At 58.0% G+C, this 27,094-nt stretch overlaps 1 protein-coding gene across 5 annotated transcripts in view; it reads left to right on the top strand.

Annotated features, from left to right (window-relative positions):
- The window catches only part of Kcnab2 (potassium voltage-gated channel subfamily A regulatory beta subunit 2), an 81,820-nt gene that overhangs the window by 37,998 nt on the left and 16,728 nt on the right, over positions 1 to 27,094 (top strand). For 3 of the 5 annotated variants that reach the window (XM_071617286.1, XM_071617285.1, XM_071617287.1), the window contains 2 exons: positions 22,812 to 22,855; positions 23,564 to 23,601. In XM_071617286.1, the coding sequence (XP_071473387.1) occupies positions 22,812 to 22,855; positions 23,564 to 23,601 (82 nt within the window). Of the gene's footprint in view, positions 1 to 6,645; positions 6,879 to 17,301; positions 18,035 to 22,811; positions 22,856 to 23,563; positions 23,602 to 27,094 lie in introns of those variants that run through there. The other 2 variants (XM_071617289.1, XM_071617288.1) reach the window with 2 other exon arrangements.

Genomic DNA, 27,094 nt, shown 5'->3' on the forward strand with positions numbered 1-27,094 from the left:
ACGTACATCTGTATTGCTTAATACCTTAATGAATGTATGGGGTTGGTCCCAGAAAGATTCGACCAATGAAGCCACATTCACACCTGACCTGCACCCTCAGGGAGCTCTCTCAGCCCGGAAGCGGCAGGAGACCCAGCAACAGGCAGAAAAATCCCAGCTGCACACTGGCCAGCCCAGAGAGCTCTCCATGATGGGGCCACAGAGCACAGAGACTGTCCGTATAACGGAATCTTGTGCACCACTAACTGGTCCTCAGAACAAGGGTCACAGGACGTGTCCGGTCATCCAGCCCCGGGAGCACCCTCGTCCTCTGGAGGCCTTCTCTCCCTGAGGGAAAGCTCTAAAGACCTCCTCACAGCCTCTCAGTCCACATTCCATGCCCACAGGTCCTGGCCACCCTGTTCTTGGGGTCTCTGATGCTGCTCTTCACGTGCACCCTCAGGTGCGGCCTCCGATGATGACCTCAAAGGGGAGGTGGTCTTTATTTAACAGGCTAGATGCCACTCCAAGTAGGGCACCCCTTACACGGCACTAAGCATGACTTTCGGGGAGCTACTTAAGACTGGCCCTCTGATGAGCAAAGGTGTTCAAGGCAGGTGCCCACCCTTGAGCAGCGCCCAGACTGGTAAGGGTTTAGTAAGACCCTGTATCAGTCAGCACTCACAGACTGTTCCATAACAAACGTCCCCAAAACAGTACCTGGCAGTAGTTTTCATTTCTTTCTTGCTTCTATATCTGTCCAATTAGACTTTTTAATTTTTAATTTTATTTATTTTCAGTATTGGGATGAAACCCAGGATGCTCTACTACTGAATTACATGCCCCAGCCCTTGTTATTTTTTGATGGTTTGTTTGTTTTAGTTTTGAGACAGGATCTCACTAAATGGTCCAGGGTGATCTCAAACAAGCAATCCTCCTGCCTTGGCCTCCTGAGTTGGGATCACAGAGTGTGTTACCGTGCCCAACTCTGTTGCTGGTCTATCTGTGGGTTGACTAGCTGCTCTCGGCTAGGCGGCACTGGGTTTGTCTCCAAGGTGCAGGTGGACCCAGCGTCCTCTCCTCTTGTCCTTCTTAACCAGGCCTGGCCTTGGCCCAGTATCCCCATGGCGGAGGTGCCAGAGGAGAAACAGAGTGTGCCCTGTCTCTCAGAGACGTGGAACAGAGCACGGGCAGTTCTGCTCCTAGCAAGACTCATGACCATGACCCCTCCCAGAGTCAAAGGGCAGGAAAATATCTTCCCCCACCTGTGGGAGGAACTAGGAGTCACATGGCAAAGGACACGGATACTGAGGGGCAAAGGAGTGGGGACAATGACCCAGTCTGCCCCAGAACTCTACCCCAGAACTCCAGCACTGTCCAGAAGGCCACAGAGCTGCGGAGTCCCCAGGAGGGTGACTGGTAGTGCCCCAGGGGTCACACCCTGGGCCTGGGGCCAGGATGCGTGCTGTCAAGAAGGGCTGCCCTGCCTGCCTGGAGGTCATGGCAGTGGGGTGTCCAAATGCCCGACCTCTAGGCCTACAGCCGCTGAGAGCGCTGGCAGCGTAGGACACATCACGTGTGGCTCAGCCTGCCAGGGGCATCTTCCGGTGCTGAGGGGAGGCCTTGCCACCCAGCCCTTTGCTGTGGGTGGTGGTCACAGGCCACAGGGACCTAGCTCCCCTGCTGCAAGCACACTTTTGAGTTCGGTAGTGAGCTGCATCGCGCTGAAATAACAAGTAGCACAGCCTGACCCCCACCCCCAGCAGCTCTGAGAGCCCTTGCCTCTGGCACACCAGTGGTGGAGGCAGCGAGGGGCCAAGGGAAGGGTCCAAGGGTCTGACCCCCACGTTGGGTTGCACCCCGACCCCATCTACCAGGAGCCGGCCGTGCCAGGGTACATCGCGGAAACTCACTTCCCGAGCTTTCAGGGGAAGCAGCGATCGTGAATAATTCAGCTGCTTCCACGGAGTCGAAAATGCCCTAATAGAACTAATGCACTCGCTGCCTCCAGCCGCCCCGTGGGACTGCCTCATTCACCGCTTGCTTCTGACGTTCGCAGTGACACTCCCTAATGAAAACGCCGCCGCTGCGCCAGATCCTTAGATCCCTAATAACTAGCCCGTGGCCCTTTTAACAAGCAGCCGCCCACGGAGGCAGGTGAGTCGGCCCTTCAGCCCCAGGAACGGACCTGCGGCCACCTGCTTGGGGGGACGCCACCCGGGGCAGGAACTGGGATAACGGGTGGTGTTTCAGGAAGCTTTGGGCTGATCTGCAATTAGACCCTCCACATTTTCTCAGAGCAGAGAATCTCAAGGAAGGGATGGCCCCGGGTAAACCCAGATGACCAGCGCTGGATGGAGGAGGGTGGCCAGGCTCCCTCCTGACCACCAGCCCGCCGCCCGGGTGTTCCCGCGCTTGAGCCTGCTTTGCCCGCCCTGCCCAGCGCCGCCTGGCCTTCCTGTCCACCGGAGGCACGGTGGGAGCTCCTGCCTCCCTGGGCTCACCGCGGACCAGTCAGCATTTTTGCACTTGGCTGTGAACGCTGTCGGGAGGTTTGGGGCCGTCTGAAGAGTCTGTTTAGGGAGCGCGTGCCTGAGGGACCTGGGGCTGCTTGTCTGGGCCTCTGTTTGCTGATGGTTCTTGAGCGAAAATGATTCTGCTTCTGTGCTGATGTGGTGCCGCGAATGCTGCCGCTTCCCTCCGTCCCCACTCTCCAGACCTGTGGCGGTGCCTCTGGCTTCCAGACAGATGTCATCATTGCACAGGGACACCCAGGCCTCCTCCGCCGCCTCACGTCTGGCTGCGGAGGCTGTCCGTGAGCAGACCCCAGTTCAGACTCCAGGTGGAAGGAGGCTTGGCGGGAGGCAGCGGCTCTGGTGGCTTAACGAGGTTAACAGCGCCGTTTCATTTTTCCATGTCACGGTGTTGATTCGCGTGAATTCCCTGGAGCCCCCCCAGCTGACAAGAATAGATTTGCAGAAGGCAGGAAAGAACTTGTGATTAGCAGTGGCTATTGAGGAGGGGGCTAATTTTTCCGGACAGCAGGGTGAGGGGTAGCCTCAGAGCTTGGAGAACCTAACCCTGGAAAGCAGCTGGGGTGCTGTGGATCGGAGGTCCAGGGTCAAGGAACATTCGATCTCAGGAGGTGGGGGACCTGAGGTTGAAGCCCCTCTGTCCTCCCTGGCAACGTCTCACCTGGGCCCTTTATACAGGGACCCTACTCTGCTAGAATCACCTCCAGAAAAAGCCCAGAGAAGAGCCCCCGCATGAGGGTCCAGGAGATGAACTCTGCCCTCCACATGCAGTCCCAGGCAGCGTGGTGACCACCAGCCCTGCTGTGCCATTTGCACACAGAGTCCTTCCTTCCCCAGGAAGACCCCCCCCCACCAGCTGCTCCCCAGAGCTCCTCAAGGGCCCTCCCTGCAGGGACCACCTCATGGGCACAGGCCTCTGCTCTCACCGCCCCCACCTCACACCAGGGGCCCCCTCGCCCACCCACTCCTCTGCCCACAAGTCCCTGCACCACATTTGTCGCAGGGCCTGCACCCACAGGCCTGCTCCCAGGGCGGGGAGACTTGCTACAAGGGATGATCACAAGCAAGGAGTCCATGGCCCCACAGAGGGGTCCCCGCGGGACCTGGCCGCGTGGCTGTCCAAGGCCGTGGCTGTCCAAGGCCGTGGCTGAGGCTCATTCTCTCCTGCCCTCTCTCCCTTCCTACCCACTCCACAATCCCCTGCACCATCTGCCCAGGGGCACGCATGCCTGTGACAGGGGCCTCATTAGCTTCTGGACACTTCCCAGCCACGGCTGGTGTCTGCCCGGGTCTTGAGACTCATTGCAGCCTCTGGTTACCTGCCCCCTCCCAGAGAGACCCACCCACCTGCCAGCTGAATTGTAGCTCATCTCCCCTGCTGCCTGTTGTCACCAGAGGTGGGGGCCCCTTTCCATCAGGTGTGCCCTGCTGCGCCCCAGCTCCTGCCCAGCTGTCCAGCCTCTCATCACACAGCCCGAGGCAGACTGAAGAGGCCTGGGCTCCTCCCATGTCAGACATGGAGGCTGGAGATATCGAGGCGCCTGCCTGGGTGGCAGAGTGAGTGACAGCCGAGGCGGCCCCGGTCCTGGACCTGGTAGCCCAGCCACGCTGTCAAGTAAGCCTGGGCCTACTTCCAGGACCCAGCCAGACCCGGGCTGCTTTTTGTGGTTAATGTCTTGAAAGCTAATGGCTATTGATCGGGGTTTGGCTGGGCTTGGCTGGGAAAGTGTGCGTCTGAGATGGCCCTGCTTTTCGGGAAGGGTTGGTCCCTGCAGCCTGCCCGTCTGGCTTCTCTCCGAACGGGGACTCAGGGAGGTGAGGAGTGGCCTCCATTTGCCCACACAGGGCTGGCAGCAAGCCACAAGGCCACCTCAGAAGCAGCTGCCTGGTGCCACCCTGCATGTGCCATAGGGAGGGAGAAGCTGGCACAGGCAGGAAGAGGGGCCCGTGCTGCTGCCTGTGGGTTTCCAAGCCCCACTTCCTGGGATCAACCTCTCCCTGAGGCTGGGCCCCCTGCCTGCCTCCAGGCTGATTCTTCTGGAAGGGGGCTTTCATGCCAGAGGCGGCTCTGCCTGCTCTAGCATCAGGTCTGCAGGCCCCTCCCCCAAGGATACCAACCGTGAGCACAAGTCCTGGCATGGGAAACACGCCCCTACCTGAGGGGACAGCACAGTGCCACAGCTAGAGCCTGAATGGAGGCCAGGTTGGCCTTTCACAGCCCAGAGTTCCTACGTGCTCACTAAGGGCACTGCTGGGGACAGGGCACTGCTGGGGACAGGACACTGCTGGGGGCAGCAGTAAAAGCAGACAGAAGAGTCCCTGTCTCCAGACCTGACCTTCAGGGGTGGGAATGAAACAGGCAGGAGTCTGTGCAGCAGCTCCCGACAGTGCGGGATGTGACAGAGTCGGATATGCCAAGGGTCTGCTGGAGACGCAGGGCACATAGGGGGCCCAGCCAGGCAAGGGGCTGCCCCTGAGCAGCTGTACAGCAGCCCACCCTGGGGGAGGCACCACCCAGACCCATCCTGGGCAGTGGGGTCCAAGACCTGCTTAGATGCTGCTCCCCTCACTCCCTGCAGGGCCCCCCAACCCCTTGCCCATCCTTCTCTCCAGCTCCTCTCCAAGCCCCTTCCCTGCTCAGCTGCACATTCAATAAGCATTTCTGGCCACCTGTTCTGAGCCAGGACCATGGTGGGGGAGAAGAGCAGTCACGGCAGTGCCCACAAGTGAGTGAGACGCAGACAGATTCTTGCAGGGAAACCTCTGTGAGAGGGGCAGCTGCAGGACTCCTGGAAGTGGCCCTTCCCTGTGTGCATACTCAGGTCGGGCCAGGTGGTTAGAGGTCAGCCAGGCTGGCCACCTCCTGGAAGGACCCACCACTCAAAACTCATCTCAAACTCCTGCCCTTTCCTCCGGCACCTGGAGAAACTGAGCAGGCTGACCCCTTGAGCTCACCCAAGGGAGAGGCCAGCCCAGGGCAACTCACCTGCCCCCAAGGACCACACCAGCACCTCTGCAGCTGCCTCCGCTCCCAGGACAGCCCTCCCAGCTCCTTCCCAGGGGTCATCACACTTGTCCTCTCCGGGAGCAGAAGATGGGACAGTGCTAGTTCCCTTTGAGCTCCCAAGGCCAGGCTCCAGGATCCTCTGGGCAGCTGAGCTAGCTGGCACAGGGTCTTCCTGTGGGTACCTTCTGGTGACTGTGCCAGGCCCCTGTGCACATGTCAGACATGTGAGGACACCTCAGTCTTTGTGGCTGGACAGACTTTTACTCTATGGACGGGCTGCCAATTGTGTAGCCATCCGTCCCCTATTGATGGACACTCATGCTGCCTGTGTTTTTTTCTGAGGGTGAACATTCATCTTCAGGAAGAGAATCTAGCAACGGTCCTTAACGTGTGAGCTTTGAACTCCTCCTACCCCAACCTGTGTCCCCAGGTCACCCACCTCCTTCCTCTTTCTATTGCAAAACTGTGGATGGTGACATCCTTAATGTCAGGGAGCATGAAGCCCAAAGAGCTTTGCTGGCAACAAGTGCTTTTGACAGGCAAGAATGTGCTGTGTGGATGGCATTGCCCTTCACAAGTCCCGTAAACAGAGCCTCCCTGGGTGGGCCCCTGGCACGTGGAGTTGTGGTCCCAACTGGCAGGTGCGCCCTGTGCTGCTTCTCCAGGGACAGCCTCTGCCTGATTTTGCCCCAGGAGCCAGGAGGGCACCGTGATGCAGCACCCAGTGACCGTCAGGTGGGGACACTGGTCCTCAGTACTGGGGGCTCGGGCTCTGCATGCTCCTTGCACCTCAGTTTCCATAGGGACATTTGGAGTGCCGCACTCCCACCTGGAATGCAGCTTGGCCTGTGCTTGTCTCGTGGATGCAGGGACAGAGGGGGCAGCTCAGCTCCTGGAAAGTACCAACTTGAGGACAGAGACTCCTTGCCAAAGGGTGTGTTCATCCAGGGTCCCAACCCCACCCCCAGGCGCCAAGGCCTCATGGCGGCAGCTCCGGTTGGAACCTGTCTCGCTGAGGCTGTCTCCTCCCCTGCGGCAGGCCAGCCAGCCTGGGGCACCAGGGGCATCGGCACAACCTCTAACCCTCCCCACTCGGCATTTCCCGTCTGGACAGTGGCAGCTCCTGGGTCAGGCGGCACCATGTTGTCCATGACATACAGCGAGAGTCTGCGGAGCGTGAACAGCAGGTACCACTCGGACTGGGCCCTGCACCCCGTCCGCCAGACAGACACACTGGAGCTGCAGCGGCTGCGGGAGGTGCGGGCGGCTGCCCAGGCCAGAAACATGGAGAGCTTCCTCCGCATGCACGGCCTGTCCCTGGACGGCTGCACCGCCCAGCGCACGGGCATGAAGTATCGGTAAGGGCCGGGCAGGGGCCAAGGGCAGGGAATCCTGGGGACATCAGAGGAGGCCTGTGAGCCAGCACTGCAGGAGCAAGGGGCGCAGCCCAGGAAATGCTAACAACATTTTTATTGTGTAGTGGGGTAAATATATCCTGTTTTCACATTTCAACCACGTGGAAAAACCCAACAAACCGTTTTATTTCACAGAATGAATCATCCCCAAAAGACTTTAGAGAAAGATTAGAAAATGGGTAGGTTTGGGAGTAATTACTCATCTGAACTGATGAGTAATTCGAAGAAGAAACCAAAAGCCTGCCATAGTCCTAGCTATTCAAAGATGAGCACCGATAAGATCTTGGTGTGTTCTCCGGGGAAAAGAGTGTCGTTTCGGAGGGTGGGCTTTGCAGAAGGTGCGCTGTTGCAGGTGTCTTTTGCAACTCCGTCGGGACGAACTCGTCATTGGGCATTGACTAAACATGAGTTAGTGAAAACACATCGATTCACCATCTCTAATGGCAAATCCGTTCTGGCAGCAGAGACCTGGGTTGGATTCTGGAGACAAAGTGTTCTTTTCCTTTATGTCCTTAAACAGGGCTGTACCTGTGGGAAGTGGTTTTTCTAGCAGGTGATCTCTGAATTGGTTGCATCAAACTGTAGCCATAATAGGAAAGACTGTGAATTAAATATCCTACCGGTATGATTGACAGGCATAAATGACAGGTATAAATTTCCTTGGAACCACAAAAAGACATTGTGTTGAATTCATTCATCCTTGAATTCAGCACCTGGGACAGCTCTCCAGCCAATGACTCCTGGCCAAAGAACCTGCGAGCTGCCTGGTTTTTGTTTATCAATCCTTGTGGGTCACCCATATTCAGCTCTGCTTGCTGTGCCTCCAGGGGCGAGCCCTTATCATCTGGGTATAGAGGGCCCTCCCCTCCCAGGCCTGGCAGGGTTGCCAGATGTAGCAAATGAAATACAGAATGACCAGTAAACTGGAATTCCAGGTAAATGTCATTTTTTTTTTTAGTATAAATATGCCCCATGCAATATTGAGAACATGTTTATATAGGAAAGTTGCTCATTATTTATCTGAAGTTCTGAACTGGGGTCCTGAAATTTATCCAGCAGCCCTAAAGCTTTGGCTCCCATAGAACAGAAGCCCCGGGGCTTTTCTGGCTGCTTTTTGGAGAGTAAACTGAGGCCTGGACTTTTATCCTGTGCCCCTTTGGGCAGTGGGTTTGGTCCTTCCACCCATTGTCTGAACATGTGGTTGTAGTTAAAGAAACAAAGCACTTCTTCTGGGAGTCCATTAGATGGCAGAATTTTAAGGCCTTATATTCTAAAGGCGGCTGTAAGGAGAGCACAGATGGACACTGGCTTGGCCACCGCTGAGCTCCTAATTCTGACGGATTCCTCCAGAGGGCGGCTGTGCCTTGTGCTGTTCTGTCCTGGATGCTCACTGATACTTTCACGTGTTCCGCAAATGTGTATCAAGAAGCTCTTTGGGACCAGGCAGTGTGCTAGAGCCTGGAGGAACTGTGTGAGCAAGATCAACCAGGTCCCCACCCTCAGGCACTAGCCGTCCCAAGGCTGCAATTCAGATAACACGCAGGCCCTGGTGGCAAGGAGACTGATGTGAGGAATTGACATGAGCCATCTGAGAGAGGCTCCATCAGAGGATGTGGCAGGCGATGTGGGGAGAACCTTCTGGGCACACTGGCGGAGATGGGAAGGCGCCCAGGCGCTGGGCCAGAGAGACCAAGACGGACAGCTCCGGGAGCTGAGTAGGAAGGACCTGACCACAGGTCTTGGCCGATGTGACTGGTAAAGCTACCTCCACCCGTTTTGTGGTGCTTTGCCCTGGCAGACCCAGGAAGCCAACACAGGATGGAGAAACCTATCTTTCTGTCCCATGTCCCAAGGAAAATGTCCATGTGACATCTGAGTCCATAGCATTGCTGGACCAATTGCGGGGCCGAAATGCCCAAGGAAACGCACCTCCCAAGGGGCCGAGGAGTCTAGAAAGCTACTCACACCTTCAGTCATGGGTGTCGAGGGCTGTCCCACTCCTGGGGCCCCTGCTCTGTCTGGTGAATTCCATTTTGCTGCCGCTACTCTGGGTGACTGACTCGTGCCATCAGTTTTTAAAGATCCTAAAGCTGAATGCTGTTCTGGGGTGAAGTCTTCCCAATTGGTGACTGGACAAGGACTCGGTCAACCTTGGTCTTAAATATTAATATAAAAAAAGTAACATCTCACCAAGCGCCGTGGCACGTGCCTGTAATCCCAGCAGCACCGGGGCCTGAGGCAGGAGGATTGTGATTTCAAAGCCAGCCTCAGCAACAGCGAGGCCCTAAGCAGCTCAGTGAGACCCTGTCTCTAAATAAAATACAAAATAGGGCTGGGGAAGTGGCTCAGTGGTCGAGTGCCCCTGAATTCAATCCCTGGTACCCCATACCCCCTCAAAAAAGGTGACATCTCAAAGAGCTGGGGTGCAGCTCAATGGTAGAGGACTTGCCTAGCATGCACAAGCCCCGAGTTCAGTCCCCAGTGCTGCCGAAATAATGGTGGCATCTGAAGACAACGCTGCTCAGCGCAGCCCAGAGGCAGCTCCCAGCCTGGGTGTTGGGTTGGCTGAACTGAGCCGGCGGCTGAAGCCAGGAGCTTTCTTATCAGCTTCCCATTTACTTAAGACCGTCCTCAACTCTTATCATTTAAGCAAACTGCCTTGATGCTCTGAAGTGACTGTCCCCGTGGCTGCCTCCTGCCCACAGCCCACACCTGAGCACCCTTTTCTGAACTAGCCCCTGTCGGGCCCTCGCCGTCCTCCCTGCCGCTGTCTTTCTCGCCCTGCCCTGGGCTGGCCTGTTCTGGCCCATCTGCGCCCCTCTGAGAGCCGAGCCTTTGTCCGTTCCCAGGACGTTCCGAGCCTCTCTGAGCTGTGTGGCCATGGCCTAATCCATGCCCACAAAAGCCCTGCCGCGGCGTCTGGGTCCTGCTGCTTCCTGAGGTGGGCAGGCAGGACAGGAAGCAGGATTGGAGCCTCTCTCGGCAGCCCAGGTGACTCTGGGCAGTAACCCTTGACTTCCTGGGAGGGCAGGAGTCCTGAGTCCAGCATTTACCAACTCCGGATGCCTGGCAGTGACCACCAGCCAGGAAGACTGCCCAAGACGTTCTCGGCTGTTTGCTGAGTTAATAGAATGGAACTAAGTTGACCCCTTAGCCACAGGTCCCAGCCCCAGGGAAGGCTTCCTGGGGGAGCTGGGCACCAGCTGTGTCTTAGAGGACAGGTGGGAAGGGGGGCATCATGGGAAAGAGGGGCCAAGGGCTAGAAGGGGGCAGCCACCTTGAGGACAGCCTGGTCTTATTCTCCTAAGGTTGCCATAACAACCTGCTTTAAAACCACAGAAGCTTAGGTGTCTACAATCCAGATGTCTCCCGGCTTCTGGTGGCTGCCGGCAGTCCCTGGCCATCCCTGGCTTGTAGATGTGTTACTCTGATCCCTGCCTCCATTTTCCTGTGACCAAATGTCCCCCTCTGTATAAGGTCACCAGTCATTGGCTGTAGGGCCCACTGTAATCTAGAATGATCTCCTCTTAACCTGATTCCACCTGCAAAGATCCTATTTCCAAATAAGATCACAGTCACAAGTGCCAGGACTTGGGACCTAAGTGTGTCTTCTGGGACACATTTCAACCAACCACAGGTCCCAATGGCTAACTGGACACCCTGAGCCTGTGGAGACATCACTGACTGTCCAGGAAGGAGCCTGGCTTCCCCGCCGGCTACCTGTGTGCCCTCAGACAAGTCACCTGGCCCTCCATGTCTCAGCTTCCTCCTCCGGAAAGTGAGGAACAGAGTCACCCCCTCTCGGAATGGTCCTGAGAACTCAGTGAGGTAGGGGCCTGACTCAAGCCTCCAGGACCGGCTCCTGTGAGACAGAAATGAGCCTGTCCCCTCCTAGGAGGGGACCTTCCTGCCCTCCAGTGGTTGAACCCAGGAACCTGAGCCAGCCTGGAGTCTCGTGGGTGGGAACAGTCGCACTGGAAGATGCAGGTCCGTGCCCGGTGGACAAGAAGCCGATGCCAAAGGAAGAGGCTGGGGAGGGCGCCGCGAGGCCAGCCAGGCAGGGCCACCAAGACAGGATCGGGCGGGAGTGGGCCAGCTGGCAGGCTCGGGGCCTCAGTGGAGGGCCTGCCCAGGACCAAGCCTGGCGGCTGTGTGGCCTGTGTCTGCCGGGCCACGTCTGCTGCCAGTGACCACCAGACAAGCCTCAGTGGCCATCCCAGACCTGGGATGACTGTTCCTGGACCTCTCCAGCCCCAGCTTCCCTGCCCTGGCCTCCCCGGCAGGGCTGTCAGACAGAAGTGGAGGAAGTGCCAAGAGCCTGACTTGCACGTCGGGTCATTGCCTTGTAACTGACCCGCCTGGCCCAGCCACGGGGATCCCGGGCACTCTGTTAAGAGCACAGGTCATGAACATCGAGGATGGGACACCAGCCCCACGCTGGCACCATGGCGGTCACTGTTGGCCTTGTTACACCTCAAAGGGTGCGCCTGAGGGTGGAAGAGGAACAGAAAGGGGCCGTCAGGGCGTCACACCGTTGCCTGGTCAGTGGCACCAATGAGGAAGCGGGTCAGCCTGCTGGCCGCTGATTTGCCTTTTCCCTCTGGGGACTGCTCCTAGCTGGGAGCCAGCAGGACCATGGGCCCCTGGTGAGCAGGAGGAGCAGAAGGAGGTGGACAGGGAAAGCAGCCTCCTGGGAAGCCACACGCAACCAGGAGGGTCCTGTCCAAGTGCCACCTGCAGCTTGCCAGTGTGACCGGCACCATCCACCCAGCCCAGCCATAAAACAGGCCCTGGACGAGTCCCCCAGGGGGCGACATCTGACCACAGTTCCTCCAGCCTCCCTGCTCCTTGTCTCCCCACCTTCCTACCACACCAAGCCTCTACAACCTTCCACTCCTGGCAGGCTGGCCAGCTCTGTGCCGGACACACCCCACATTCCAGATCCAGCCCTCTCCCTGCCCAGAGCTTTCCCACGCTCCCTGGTGCTGCCAACTCCCCTTTCCTGGGGAAGACGGCCGAGCGCGAGCCCTCAGGCACGCTCGGCTCAGGATGGCCCAGGGAGGCCTGTTCAGCTACCTGACACCCAGGACTTCAGCTCTTACCTACTGGTCCATCCTCCCCAGGGAAGGCCACCCGTCCTGCGGTCCTCTGTCCTGAGAAACTGCTCCACTGGGTTGGCCCCCAGCTCCTCCGCAGCTGCCTCCCCCCCAGCAGGAAGTCACCTTTGGGTGCAGGCTGCGCTTCATTCAGCAGGAGGCAGGAGAGCCTCTCAGGACACAGCCCTGCTCCCCCCTGCAGGAGTGGCTGCACTCGGGCTTCTGGAAGCCGTCCCTGCCACGTCTACTCCGGGCCTTGAGCCTCACAGGCTTCACTCTCTGCAGGGTAGGCCTCTGCCCCTTCCCCCGGGAGCCGTCTGCCTCTTGGGGGAGGCCCTGGCTCAGCCCCGACCTCCCATCTCTCCAGACCCTCCTGAGGTGGAGACCTGGACCCCAGTGGCTGAGCAGGCAGCTGGGCACCAGGGATGCTGTCTGGGAGCGTGGCATGGACAGAGCGGAGCTTTTACGTGGGGCAGCCGCACCTCAGGGTGATCACAGCTGGAACTGTCTGCTTCACTGAGATGTCAGCAGGTACAAGAGGCGGAAGGAGCCCGGCAGCCTCTCCTGGACCCAAGCCAACTGTCCACACATGGAACTTCTGCCCAAGCCAACTTAAAGGGACCAGGACGTGCCTGGGACCCACCCCTTCCCCTCTTGGACACATCTGAAAGGGGGGCCCTTGTAGGGTGGCGTTTCACTGTGGCCAGCCCAGGTTCAGGTCAAGCATTCGCTTTCCACCTGCTGCTCCTTGGGACTTTCGAAGAACATTGTGCGTCTTGACCCAGTCTTGGACAAATGGAAGTCGAGGATGCCACACGGGCCACCTTCTCTGCTCAGCGGTTTTCTGCCCCACAGCACGGTGCTGACCTTGGAGGGGCAGTCCCCCCACCCCTGCCCTCCTGCTCGGGGTTCTCACTGGTCTGAACTGTTGCCTGGGGTCAGGCTGGAGCCCTTGTTGCTGCCACTGCTGCCTCTGGAGGGTCTCCGTGGAGAAGCCACTCGTCTGAGAAGGGTTCAGGGCTGCGGCTGCTTCCCAGACGGCTGGTAGCAGTGTGGACCAGCGGGCAGTGCTGATGTGTGCCGGAGCATGGTGACTGCTGAGGTCCTCTACACGCTGGGCCCCAGCAGGCCCTGAAGAGCCCCCGAGGACCTGGCCCCAGCCCAGGTGGCCACAGCCCAGAGCACATCCTCTTCTGCATCGGGAATCCTTGTCGGGCTCAATTTCCAGGGCGCACAGGACCCACTGGAGCCAAAGGCGCCCTGAGGGGGCCACACGGGAGTTTAGGCATAAAGACCGGTGGCCTGCGTGCTGCTACCACCTTCAGACTGTTGGGAGCTATGTGCTGTGTGTTCAGGGCATCACCCCCACAGAGCTGGCGCCATTAGGTGGACGTGGCCGGCTGTGGCTCCCAGCACGTCACCTGGGCAGCTCCAAGTGTGTTTACACACCTTTCCTGAGGTCCCACCACGCCGTGTTTCACCTGCCACCCCCAACCCAGAGCAGGTTTGGGGAGGGGACCCTGCTCATTCAAGTAAAAATATCTGGACCTTCCAGAATCTTTCTTGTCGGGTTCACACCTCAGGAAGCCAGCGTGAGCAAGAGGCTGGCACCTGGGGTCCTGCACATAGGAGAGAGAACCCCCTCTCCAGGTGAAGTTGTCCCCAGCATCCTGAGTGATGTGGAACCAGGGCCCTGAACAGGGAGCTCTGTGCCGGAGCCCAGAGGCAGTCCCCCCCCCCAGGAGCTGAGGGCCTGGGACGATGAAGCGCTCCGCTCATCCTGCCCCGGTGGGGCTGTGACCTGGGGGCTAGGCACACACAAGGCCACATCCCTTCCTTACTTGCTTTGTTTGCCTTGACTTTGGCTTCAAAACTGAGAAAAAGTCAAAGAAATGGAAATCTCCCAGCCACCCTGCTCCAGGGCTCTTCCCTTCACCTCTGTCCTGCGCAGGGAAGGGTTCAAAGGCCCAAGATCCACTTTCTGGGCTTTTGGCTTTTGTCTGGAAGGTAGCCCCTGGCCTCCCAGCACCTGTCCCCTGCACATGGACGTCCCAAGCGCCTCCCGCCCAGAATGATGTGGTCACTGAGCGACAACACAGGACTGGTTAGTACAGGCTCTCTCGGCGTCAGCACTGTGGACACTTGGGCTGGCTAGTGTTCTGTTGGGGTCAGCATCCCCAGCCACTTATTTTCGATAGCAAACGCCACCTAGCTGTGGCATGCCAAAATACCTCCGTTGTTACCCAGTGTCCCTGGGAAACGAAACCACTCCCAGTGACACCACTGACACACAGCTATCAACCTGCCTTCAATTTTCAGGGATCATAATACACTACAATATTAATATTAGGCATGTGGAAATTATATTGAATCATTTTGAAAAATCACTTTTCCCCACACCCACCCGATTCCCAAAAGGATGGTGGGTGGCTTCCGTAAATGAATCTGCTACGGTGGAATCTTTCAAATAACAAACATGGGGAGAGGGCGAGTGGGAAGCAGGGCAGGTTGGTTTTTGTACACCAAGTCACCCGCTGGAGGCCCTCCAGAGACTGTTTCCAGCACAGGGAAGCCGCTGGCCGCTCGGAGGAGCCCCGTGCTCCGGACACACCTTCTCTAGATTCTCGCACAAGAACCACAGCGTGCACTAGTAAACCGTTTCCTCCACGAGAGGCCGTTGTCCAACAGCTGCTCATGGCCCCTGGGTGGCCAAAAATAGCCCTGAGCCTTTCCTTGGGTCATTGGCCCATATGTCTCGAGAGGCCCTGGGCCCATGACTCTGTTGGGCAGGGGAGATGCCACACTGACCCACCTCCCGATGCCCTGGGGGAGACGGGGGTCGGTGGCTTTTGGAGAAGGGAGGAGTTACCTGTGCTGCACCCCAAACACTTTTGAGCTGGAGCCCGAGAAGACTGGAGTTCACAGGCAGAGAGGCAGGAAGGGCACCGCCACGGGGAACGTCAGGAACAAAGCCCAGAGGCTTTTGGGGTCCCATGGGGGCCACAGCTTTATTGAGATGTCCTTCCCACACCACACAATTCACTTAAGGCATACAGTACAATGGTTTCTGTGATCTAACTTGTGCAAAAATTACAATTTCAGAACTTTTTCATCCCCACCCCCCTGCCAAAAAAGAAACCCCGTTCTCCCACCTCCACCCAGCAACCGTTCATCTACTTTCTGTCTCTGTGGATCTACCTATTCTCGGTACTTTGTACACATGACATCGTACGTTGGGGTCATTTGTAACTGGCTTCTTTTGCCCAGCATGTTTTCCAGGTCCCTCCATGATGGAGCATATGTTTGAACTGAATAATATTCCACTGGATAAACCACATTTTTTTTTAACCCATCTGTCATCTGTTGGGCATGGGGGTTGTTTCTACGTGGGGGCTATTGTCAACAATGCTGTCATGGGACGTTTGTGTTTGTGATTTTGTGTGGGCATATGTTTTCAGCTCCCTGGTAGGACCCAGGGTGGGGACTGCTGCTTGTATGGTGAGGCAGATGGAATGTGGGTTCCCAGGACCACACTTGGCTGCTTGCTGATTCCAAGCACCCTCAAGGACAGAGAGACCCTGGCCCTCATGAGATATCCCACAGGTTTCCAGTGCTCCAAGAGCTGTGCAGGGGAGTGAAGTGGGGGTGTCCACATCTCACACTCGGAGCTCTTGGTAAAACCCCAGCCTGCAGGGCCAGAGCTGCTGCAGTGGGAGGCCTGGGGGGGCTTCTGGACTCTGCACTCCTAATGTCCTCGTCAGGCGGTGAGCAGCCCAGCCCTGGGGGGTGACCGCCAAAGGGCACGGGGCACAGGCAGGCACTCAGGTGCCCTGGGAGTGAGTACCTGTGATTCCAGGTACTGGGGAGGTGTTGAAAGAGCCATGATATTAGCTGGAACGAGTTCCCTTTGGGCTCAGGGTTTGCATAATTAGGGGAAGCTGGGATCTGCCCCTGCTCACAAAGGACTAAGAGTCCAAAGGAGGGGCTGCCTGAGCCCCGGAAAGGGCACAGGCAGGATCCTTTCCGAGTGTGGCCTCCTTGGCAGGCCTGTGAGCACCCAAAAGGCCAGGGCCCACTGTCTTTGGGTCCTGGGGTCCAGCCTAGAGAAGAGGCTCAGCCTCAGCTGCACCTGGGGTCAGCACTACCCTTCTCCCCGCACCCTGTCCCTCCCTACCCAAAGGGCTTGGAAAGGGCTCTAGCCCACCCAGAACCCAGGGCCCAGGCCAGCCTAATCCTGTGGCAACCAGCAGGAGGAAGGCAGAGCTGGGCCTGCAGGTTGTCCCAAGAGGCCACTGCTGGCCTCTACAGGTGTCACCCGGGACCTACCAGGGCATCCTTGGCCAAGGTGGAAGCTTCTCCCTCCTAGACCCCTGTTCCCGGGTCCAGGACCCCTTGGGCTGGCTGCTGCCTGCTCATGGGGAGGACCCGAGGGCTGTGCCCACCCATGGGGGAGCTGTGGGGGAGGGGACAACCTCACTCTTGGGCCGTTGCTGACACTTGCGGTCGGAGGCTGTTCCTTGGTGTTGTGGGTCAGCGGAGTGCATGGGGGTCGGTCGGCTGGCTTTAGCTGGTGAGCACTCACCCAAGACCAGACTCCTGTCTGGGCACTGCCCTGCTCTTTCTTAACCACACCTGGCAGGGCAAGCCTTGGCTAGGGCCCGTCCTGCCAGGCGAGAGGGGCTGCTCGGGACCAGAGGACAAGGCCAGCCCCTCCTGGTGCTGAGGACGGGCGCAGTGGGGCGGGGGGGGGCTCGTTCACTTAATCCCTATTCTTTCTAGAAGTACTTGCTGGTGTCTGCAGTAAGAGAAGCACCGGGCAAGTGCTGGAACTCCTCTGTCCCTTTGTTCCTTTGACCCCAGTTTCTTTCCTTGGTCATCTGTGTCACTGTCATCAAGACATCAGGTTCTTCATGGTTCTGGTCATTTGGCTTCTCCCTGCACTCAGCCTGGGCACGCGCGCGCGCACACACACACACACACACACACACCCGCCACCCTCCCCAGGCGACGGCCTGGAGCACGTGGAGCTGGGCGCTCTCCATCCGGAGGCTCCACCGGAACCGGCATCTCCTGCCCCAGCCTCGGCTGGCGGGTCAGCCAGTGCTGGCCTCCGGGGACCAGCAGGGCAGGCGGCTGTGCATCCTGCGTCATTAATAATGAATCTCCAGCGGCTGCCTGCACCTCTCGCTGGCCACCTCGTTGACACAGTGAGAGCCTCAGCAGCCCCGTGCGCAGAGCCAGCGCCGCGAGCCAGGAAGCCAGGGAAGCAGCTGCTCCCGAGACCCCCTGAGCCTCTGCCCCCGCATAGTCACAGTGGGCAGTCACAGTGGCCCAGCTCAGCCCCGTGGCCACCACTCAGGGCTCAGTCGGCATCGAGGACAAGGACGCAGGGAGGGGGCTTCCTCCTCCTGTCAGAGGCAGGCGACTGCTGGCCCAGCCAGAGTTCCTGGTGCAGGAGGGCAGGAGAGCCCCGCAGGACCAGGAGAACCTGGCGGGGAAGGGAGGACGTGAGAGGGCCAGGGAAAGGGCGCCTCCCACCGCCGTCTCCACTGCTCTTGGGAGAGGTCTTTTCTAGCACCGTCTGGAAATCGGATGCCCTTCCCGGAGCCTGCGTGGGCATTGCCTCCACCCCTCGCTGCCTTCAGAAACCGTCGCCCCTGAGCGGACACCTCGACGCTCCCTCACCTTCTGGGACAAAGTCCTGTCCCAGGCAGAGGAGGACTCCTAAGGACGATGCCTTCTGAGCCCAGCAGGAGGGGACAGGCAGCCAGTTGCTGAGCGTGGCCTCAACATGCAGGTGTCCTTCGTGTGCTCCGAGCACAGCCTCAAGGCCCGGGTTCCCGAGGAGCGGCTGGGACGGCCGCTGACTGGCAGCCCCAGCCCGGGCACCCATGGAAGATTCCGGGCTGTGGCCATGGTGGCCCGGAGCCTGGGACAGCTGTCGGTGCAGAGTGTGCCGAGCGCTGGTGACAGCAGCATGAAGCAGCCGGGGATGAAATATAGGTAGGAGGGACGGGTGGCTCTGCAGGCCGGGGCTCCCCTCCCTGCCTCCCCGCTGCATGAGCCACGCAGTCGGCAAAACTCTTGTGGTCAGTCCGGGGGCCGCGTGCGCTGAGGCCAGGAGGGCTGCTTCAGCACTTGCTGGGCTCGGTCAGAGGTAAAGCCAGGCTCCGCTCAGCGCCACGGTTCCTCTTCAAGGCTGCAGAGGCAGCTGGCCCACGGTCACCCCTCTCCTTCCTCCTGCCTTTGTTTCCTTCCTGGAGGTCACTTACAATAGCAGTGCCACCTGCTTCTCCAGGGGACCCCAGGCATTGGCCCCCTGCACCCTCCTGAGCTTTCCTGGGCATACAGGCTGGGTAGTCCGGGCCGCCATGACAAGCCTGAGTCTGAGGAAGGGGGCTCTCAGGGGAACCCTGCCGGGGAAGGACTCTGCCCTCCCTGGCTCGAACCAGACTCGGGCTGGCTTCCTCTAGTGGGGACTCTGGCTGCAGTGGGCACGGGGTAGCCAGGCAGCACCCAGGCTTGCCCATGATAGCCCAGGCTGCCTTGTTTCATGGGGACTCAGTGCCCCACCTGTCCTCCAGGCCTGTGACTTGTATGTGGAGAGGGCCCAAATATCCAGGAGAGGACCTCCCTCCCTTCCCTGAATTCCTCCTTGCTCCTAGGATAGAAAGAGAGGCCGGCTTTGTAAGAAGAGCCCCTGGGGGCAGGGGCAGGGGCAGGGGCACCCTTCTGAGGTCTGGCTCTTCTCACTTCCTCTGTGAGACTCGCCCAGGGTCCTGAGTGCCTGGAGGGGTCTGTGGCCCATGATCTGCACAGACCAGAGAGGCCAAGTAAGGGCTCTGGTCCCTGGGTTTCCTGGAGAACATTTTCTAAGACAGGAGCCAGGGCCAAGTCCACTTCTCAGTGACCAGAAAGTCTGACTCGGACCAGTCTAGCTGTCCCGGAGGGTGATGATCTGGACTCGTAGCTGGTATTGGTCACAACTTGGAAATTTCGAGAGTCCCTCCCAATAGCTGAGATGTGCAGCTCAGTCCTCCCCAGAACCAGAGCCTGGCAGGTGGACTGGACGTTCAAGAACAGTGTCGTCTGAGCCAGAGACCCCTCAGGGTGAGTCCGGGGTGACAGAGCCTGTGCTCTTGTCCCAGCCACCTTGGGTCCCGGGAAGGTGAAGGTTCTTCAGTGGACCTGATGGGTGATTGAGAACGATCCAGAATGGAATTCTCTATTCTAGAAGCTCTAGGGTTTGTATCTTCTGTTAAGTGGGGATCAAAATCTGGTTGTAAATAGAAGACGTAGATTTTAGTGAAGATGCCTCTTACTTGATGTGACTTTTAAGTTAATCGGAGATCTCCAAGAGCCTGAGTGACCGTGTGTGCATGTGTGACCCTGTGTGTGTGTGTGTGTCTGCGGATGTGTGTTCCTATATGTGTGCACTTGCTGGAATCAGGGAGAGTAAGACCGGGCTGTGCAGGGTTTGCAGCCTGGGGGTCTGGCCTCAAATCCCAGCCCCAGCGTTTCCTAGCTTCTAGAACCTGCTTCTCCAATGGAGGAGCAGACAGCCTTCCACACAGCAGAGCCTGGTGAGCTTTGCCTGGGGGCGTTGGTGGAGGGAGGTGGATTCAGGTCTGTAGGATCAGGAGGCTTCCTAGCTGCTGAAATGGGAGTGGGAATCCAAAGCATGTCCCCCCTAAGGCCTCTGCTGAGCCCCTTTTCTACACAGCCTATGTAGCCTCATGAGTTACCCCACCAGGCCACAGCCTGGGTGCAGGTGGGGGCAGCAGGGACTACAGCAGGGACCAGGTCCCGGCCCCAGTACCCCTCACCACCTCCCACAGGTGTTAAGGGACCTAGAGGTGACCAGCACCAGGTGCCATTCTCACCAGAGGCCCAGAGGTACTCAGTGCGGCCGTGAGAGCCAACCGTGGAGTGAGGAGAGGAGCAGCACTGTGTCCCGAGGGGCTGAGCCGGGTCCCGGGCTGCTCACCCCGCATCACACCAACATCTTTCTGCACAACCCTCCCTGGAACCCTGCCACTGCCCACTCCAAGTGGGGGGTAAAGGCCCCGAGGCCCAGGCCCGGTCACAGGGAGCTGGAGTCTGGGAGCTAAGCAGACGTGTAAGCAGACAGTGCCTCACCATTGGGCAGGAGACTGACAGGCCAGCGAGACGGCATCAGGAAACACTGTCTGCCTCACTCCTAAACCAGCTAACCCAGGCCCCCCTTCCACCTGACCCCATCTGTCCCCCACATAGACACTGAAGAGGCAGGTCCTGAGCTCCTCTTTTTAAAAGATCTGTGATCCTCTGGTTCATTCCAGCTCTGGTCCTTCGGGGGCCAGGGGTGCAGTGTCAGGGTGAGGCCCGGGGAGACGCACTGGCAAGCTTTCCCTGGTGAAGTCCTCATGGGCCTCTTTTCCAGGCCTTGGGAGAGACGTGAGCCAAATTAATGAAAACCAATAGTATCGTGTTTAGAGGTTTTGACCAACTATTTTATCGTCTGTCAAGCGTTAATTAGGAAAAGAAATCTGTAGCTAATGACGTTCATGTCTCCAGTTTGGAGTGGCAGCGACGCAGCAGCCCCGGCCAGGCTGGCGGTGACTGTAGGCTCCGCCCCCGCTGAGCAGCTGTGTGCGGAGCCTTCTGCCCGGAGGCACCCATTCCCTCTCATTGCCTCTCTGGAACCTGGCAGCGGATGGCAGAACTAATACCATCATGTTAACAGGGAAATGAGTTGAGCGGGGGACAGCGGCATTCCGCATGTCCTAGTTGTGTTCAGTTATTCCTGTGGGCGGAGAGGCCACTGAAGAGCAAACTCTCTGGGTCCCCACAGGGCACAGGAGGAAACTCTTGCCCTTCCAGGGAAGCTGGTCCCTTTCAGGCCAAACAAACGGGAATCGATGAGACCCGGGGAGCAGGGGCACGCCTCCCGAAGCTGGGGCGACGGTGCCTCTGCTCTCCACCACAGGCCAGGTGGGTCGGCCTCGTGTTTACTGTCCCCACCTGTCTGTGGTTAAGCTGCTCCATCCTCCTGAACACAGTGTGTTCCGGCATCGGAGGACCTGGATTTGGATCCCAGCGCTATGCCGGGAGGGAAGTTGGCCAAAGAAGGTGCCTAAATCCTGGTCTTCAACTCAGCCTGGTCAGAAATTGCCCCCCCCAGGGTCACCTGGGCAGGAGGTTTTGAAAGGTGGGGACCCCACCCCCTCTACATACCTGGACTGATCTAGGCTGGGCACCCAGTGGTGTCCAGAGCTCCGGGGACACCCAATTGCTGTGAGTACCTGGGCCTAGTCCCAAGGAAGATGTCTGCAGCCTGTGTCTGTTTCCACAGGGGTCTGTGATCCCCAAACAGTGAGGAACCTTTCACCTGGTCATCATGCCCCTCCTAGCAACCTCATTGTGCCCACCCACTGTGAGGTTAGAGTGGACATGACTCCGTAGACCTGGCTCCTGCAGAATGTGTGATAAACTCGCGCCTCTTTGCAGCGGCCCCAGACACGTGGCTGTAGGTTGGCTCATGCGCCCAACACTGAGGGCACTGTTAGACAATGCACCGGTTCATAGGGGGAACCCGAAAACTTCATCTCCCTTTTCAACATGGTTGAACACTTAGCTACTAATCCTATTTGACTTTTCCACTGGGGGTTTTGTACAGGGAAAATGCCGCCCTCCTCCCGCGTGCCGTGCCGTCTCTCTTGGGTATCTGCCCCTCTGGGAAGAGAGACGCGCTGGTCAGATGTGGGTCAGCGTCCTGTGAACCCTGCCCCAGGCACACACGAGGCCTCCTTTCATCCTCTCAGCAGCATCTGCGCCCAGGTTGCATGGGAAACACCAGGCCAGGAATCAGGGAGGGGGCGTTCCTACCCAGCCAGTCTGCTGTGAGCTCCCGCTGCCCCCCAGGCTCTCCCACAGACAGGTGGGGGGCGGCCAGGTGTGGGCGTGATCTGTACTGAGGGGATCGTAATGCCTCACAAGTAAGGCAGCTGCCGACGTAGAGTGAGGACCACCCACACTGCCCCTGGGCTCCCAACTGCCGGGGCAGATACATGCCAGTCCTCAGCAGAGGGCTGCCACCTCCACAGCCTCCTATGGGTACTAACGACAGCCTGGATATTAATGTCCACCATTCCCATAGGATCTTGGTGGACCCCAATAGGCAAGTGCCTTAGTGGGCCCGTGGCTGAGCCCAGGGCCATGCCTGGGTGGGACGTGTGTGGCAGGAGCAGCCAGGACCTGGCTGTGATGGGGACAAAGCTAGAACCTGCCCTGCTAGGGAACCCCACTCTCCCCCAAACCACTTGCCTCAAGAAGACAGGGGGACAGAGCCTAGCCACATGGCCCAGGTGAGGAGGGACTAACATCTCTTATCCTGTCCCTGGAGAAAGGAAGTAAGAGCCCACAAAGCCACAGATATGGCCAGCTTCTCAGCAGGGAACCCCAAGAATTCACCAAATCCCACGGGGACCCTGTGGGTGTCCAGGTCACATCACACTCTGTGAAACCAAGCCAGACATGGCGTCGTCATCTGCTCCTGGGACGGCACTGCAGCCTGTCCCCTGGCCTCCATCACTGCCACCCCAGCAGCATGCAGAGCCCACAGCGGGCACTCACCTGCCCTGGGGTGGGTGAGCAGAGGCCTCCCTCTGAATGCCCGTACCTCCCGGGGTTAGACATGTGTTAGCTGGGCTGGGAGTGCACAGGGGTGGGCGCTGGCCAGTGGGCCTGGCTGGTGGCACCCTGCTCTGCACCCAGGACTCACACGCTGCTTGTTTTTTAGGAACCTGGGCAAGTCCGGCCTGCGGGTCTCCTGCCTGGGGCTCGGTGAGTATGGGGGACCCTTTATCACCAAGGAACAGGGCTGCGGGAGGGCCAGCCCTGCCCCTATCAGGGGAGCTACACACAGGACAAGGACTGGGAAGTGGGGCTCAGTTGCCCCACCAACCAGGAGGAAGGGGGACCGAGAGACAGCCGTAGCACAGGAGGCCAGGGGAACCAAGGCCCTTGGCACCCACATTCCACCCTGCACCAGAAAATCAGAGCCACTCCCTGCCCCAGGTATCCTTCCTTCTGGACCCACTCACTGTGGCTCCCCCATGAGGGGCTGCCCGTTTGCCCTGTTTCCAAATAAGAGCCCTGTCATGTATGGGCAGTCCTTCACCTCCAGGGTGCCCATGGTGTGCCCCCTTCTTCCCTAACCCCATTTTCCCAGCAAGAGCAGGGACCCACCCGTTGTTGGGAGACCCTGCATTCAGCTCCCGCAGCAGCATGTCCCTGGCAAGGGAACGTTTCAAAGGCCCCAGGTCTCCTGGGCTCGCAGCTGCTGTCCACCTGGAGACTGTTGACCCACAGTTTGAATGCTCACCCAGAAGACCAGGTGTCCACACACACAGGGGACAGGCTCACACAGAGCAGCGTGGCTGCCTGTGCTGCCCCCGACCCCAGCCCTGCAGTCTGAGGTCTGAGCAATCCCTGGAGGGTGTCCGGCTCCCTGGAAACTTATCTAACCTAAGCCTGTGTGTTTCCTTCTAGGAACATGGGTGACCTTTGGAGGCCAGATCACTGATGAGGTAAGATGGACTCCCCTGACCCCCAGTGCCCAGCAAGGCCTCACCCCAGGCCTGCTGCCAGGTCCCCTGCGTGAACATGAGCATTGTTCATGCAGCTGCCACAGCAGCCTCCCTTCGTCTGTAGTGGAGAGGCCCTACCTCATGAGACGGTGAATAGTTGAGCCAGGTGGCAGTGGCCAGGGAAGATGCCACATCTGGTGCCACCACCTGCAGCCAGGAGCCTGGGGGCCTTCAGCAAGCCCCCAGCCCCCAGGAACTCAGGGACCTCACATGCATGACACGCTCCCCAGAGTCAACCCTGAGAATCCAGAGATAGCACGTATTCGGAATTAAGTTGGGTGCAGGTCTGAGCTGCCTCGGCAGAGTGCACCTGCTGGGGTTTGAAATGTCAGAACGTGTTCTTCACAGTCATTTAAAAACCATCTTCTGAAACTTCCTGCAGGCTGAAGAATCTGAGTAGATGGACCCTTTACCGAGATCCCGACACACATTTCCCGTAGCTGCTTGTCACATTCAAACCCACGTGCTGGGGCTTGTGTCTCCAGCACTGGGGCCCACGGGTGATGCTAAGGAAGGGCTCTCCAAAGAGCATCATGAGGTCCCTCGGAAGGAGAATGATGTGTTCCCAGAGGGGTGCACTTCTGGGTGGTAGTATACATGGAAAGACAGTGGCACTTGCTCAAGGTGCTCTGCGCATCTGCACCAGAAGCATTTGTCCCCTTCGCCCTTCTTACCAGTATGAAGGCCACATTTAAAAATCAGTTTATCCGAGACCCTGTTCACTGTGATTTCAAAGGGAAAGCTTTGCTTCCATCAAATCCAAGTGCACAGTTTGTTTTGTTCATATTCATTTTTGTGACAGTAGCTGGTTATGAAACCATTTGCCTGTGCTCTCAGATTGATGGGTACAGGCCTTCAGGGCCAAGTCAGGAGTTTCTAAGGCAAAGGGCCTGGCCTGAGCTTGTCAAAATGAGCAAAAAATGGAGTCATGAGACCATGTGTGGTCTGCTTGAAATAAGTCCTGCCTGATCCGCCTTGGGTCCCTTTTGATGCAGTAACTGAAATAGTGGATGGAAGAGTCCTGTAGAGGGGTGTGATTTGTCCCCAGACAGGGCTACCTACCTGCATGTGGACAGACATGAACACGCACTGGGTGACTTCTTACCAAGTGGTCGGTTGCACTGAGGAACGTTGATGAATCATCTGATGGCAGCCCCAGCTGGCTCTGTCAGGGACACAGCAACATGGATAAAGACATTGCAGGTCATCCCTAGATGACCATGCTGGGAGGACAGGGGGCATAATAGATGATGGACTCAGAGACCTGGAAGGTTGTGGCAGGTGAAAATGACAGAGTAAAGAATAAGAAGAATTTTGTACTAAATCCTACAGTTAGTGTCCAAAACGAAATCAGTATGTCAGGTGTGGAAGGCCCCTTGGCTGCAGTCCTGATGGGGAAGGCCAGGTCTTTATGCTCCAGGCTGCTGCCTGCTCGGTTGGAGCCAGCCAGGAGATGAGGACCATCCTGGACTGAGGATTATTTTTGTATGTGTATGTAATTTTTAATTAAATAGATGAAACATAAGTTTACCACTTAACCCTTTCTAAGGATACAGGTCCGTGTCTGTAAGTGCATTCACATTGCTGTGCAAACCTCACCACTATTTCCAATTTTGTTTTCATGACCCCAAGCAGAAGCTCTGTACCTTTAAGCTGCTATACCCAGACCCTGTCAATCTCTTGATCTACATCCTGTCTCTGGAGACTCAGCCTTTTTTTTTTTTTAATTCCAGTGTTGAGGGTTGAGCCCAGGTTCTTGCACAGGCTAGGCAAGTGCTCTGTCACTGAGCCACATCCCCGGCCCCTCAGCCTATTTTTTAAATAAAGTTTTATTGGCACATAGCCAGGCACGTTTGTTTACCAGTTGCCTGGCCTACTTCTCACCACAAGAGCAGAGCCGAGTACCTGCCACAGAGACAGTCGTGGCTCTTCATAGAGCAAGTTTCATGTCCCTTGTTTGGTGAGGTCACAGCAGCTGTCTGCTAGCATCTCCGGAGCTGTTGTGCAGACAGAAGCTCAGAGCTGTTCCGTGCCCCACCAGGGAGGAGTGCCAAGGAGGAGTGACAACAGCCCTCACACAGCACGTTGCAGAGCCCACAGTTTACAGGACACGGGCTGCTCTCATAGATTGTCACCAGAAGCCAGCAAAGGAAGCAGACGGCGCTAGCGAGTCTGACATCACGTGTCACGTGTGAAGCCACAAGGGTGGTGCCAGGGTCCCTGTCCTCCCACTTGATGCCCTTTCTGCCACCCTGCTCTGCCCCTCAGGGGCCACAGCATGCTGTGAGGAGCACGTGTGCCGGACAGACTGGGCAGCAAGGACCTAATGAGAGCCGCGGCTGGAACTTCACGTTTATGACCCCACTCGCGGCCTGGTGGCCCAGGGAGGCCACGTCAGTACTCCCATCTTACGGAAGCCTGATGTGCGCCAGTGCCGGAAGTCACATGTGGGCCCTCAGCCTTGGCACCTGTGCCCAGCCCTGATGTGACGGTCCTGGGGCTGGGATGACTCCTGTGGGATGACAACTGTCTGGGGGAGGGTGGCAGGGAGGTGGCCCATATGTCATCCTGACTTCAATTTCTTGGACTTTGACCCTGGAAAGAACTAAAAAGTCACAAAGCAGAGGCTCTGTTTCGTACAGTGGGATGCAGGACCCGCCAGAGCAAAAGACTCGGTGCCTGCTACCTGCTACGTTAGCTTTCTGAAGTCTGGACCATCGGGCCTCTGTTCTTGGTCCAGGAGGGAGAGGAGGAGGCTGTCCTGCACTGGGCAGAGCAGAGCCAGGAGCAGCCAGGGCAGTGAGGAGGTGGGGGGAGTGACCACTCTGAAAGCCACCCGAGGCAGCTGGAGAAAGGTGCCCCACAGCTCACGATCACTGAGCACCTGCCAAGAGTCAGGTGCCACCCTCAGGTGGCTCTCTAGCAAAGGGACAGACGCCATAAGGAAATAAGCACATCTCTGTCTCTGATGGTGAAAGGTGCTCTATGGAGAATGCATGAGTCCCTGGTGGCTGCTGTAATGAAAGACCCCCCAGCTGGGCAGCTTAAAGCAACAGAAATTGATTCTCTCAGAGTTCTAGAGGTCAGAGTGCAAAATCAGTGCTGCTGAGCTAAAACCAGGAGTCAGCAGAGCTGTGCTCCTTCTGGGGATTCCCTTGGGGGAGAGCCCCTCCCACCTCCAGCTCTGCTGGGCACAGGTGTTCCTTGGCTTTCAGCCACACCACTCCCCCCTCTGCCCCCCCTGGCCACCTCACCTCCTCCTGGTGCATGTCAAATATCCCTCTCCTCCCTCACACAGGGCACCTGTGATGGCCTTTAGAGTACACTTAGATAATCCAGGTCAATGTCCCACCTCAAAATTAATGTAATCCCCTTGAGAAGTCCCCTTTTCCACATAAACTAACAGGTTGCTGGACCTGACACCGCTGGGGAG

Source organism: Marmota flaviventris, chromosome 10 (genome assembly GCF_047511675.1).
Source record: "Marmota flaviventris isolate mMarFla1 chromosome 10, mMarFla1.hap1, whole genome shotgun sequence".
Lineage (NCBI taxonomy): Eukaryota > Metazoa > Chordata > Mammalia > Rodentia > Sciuridae > Marmota > Marmota flaviventris.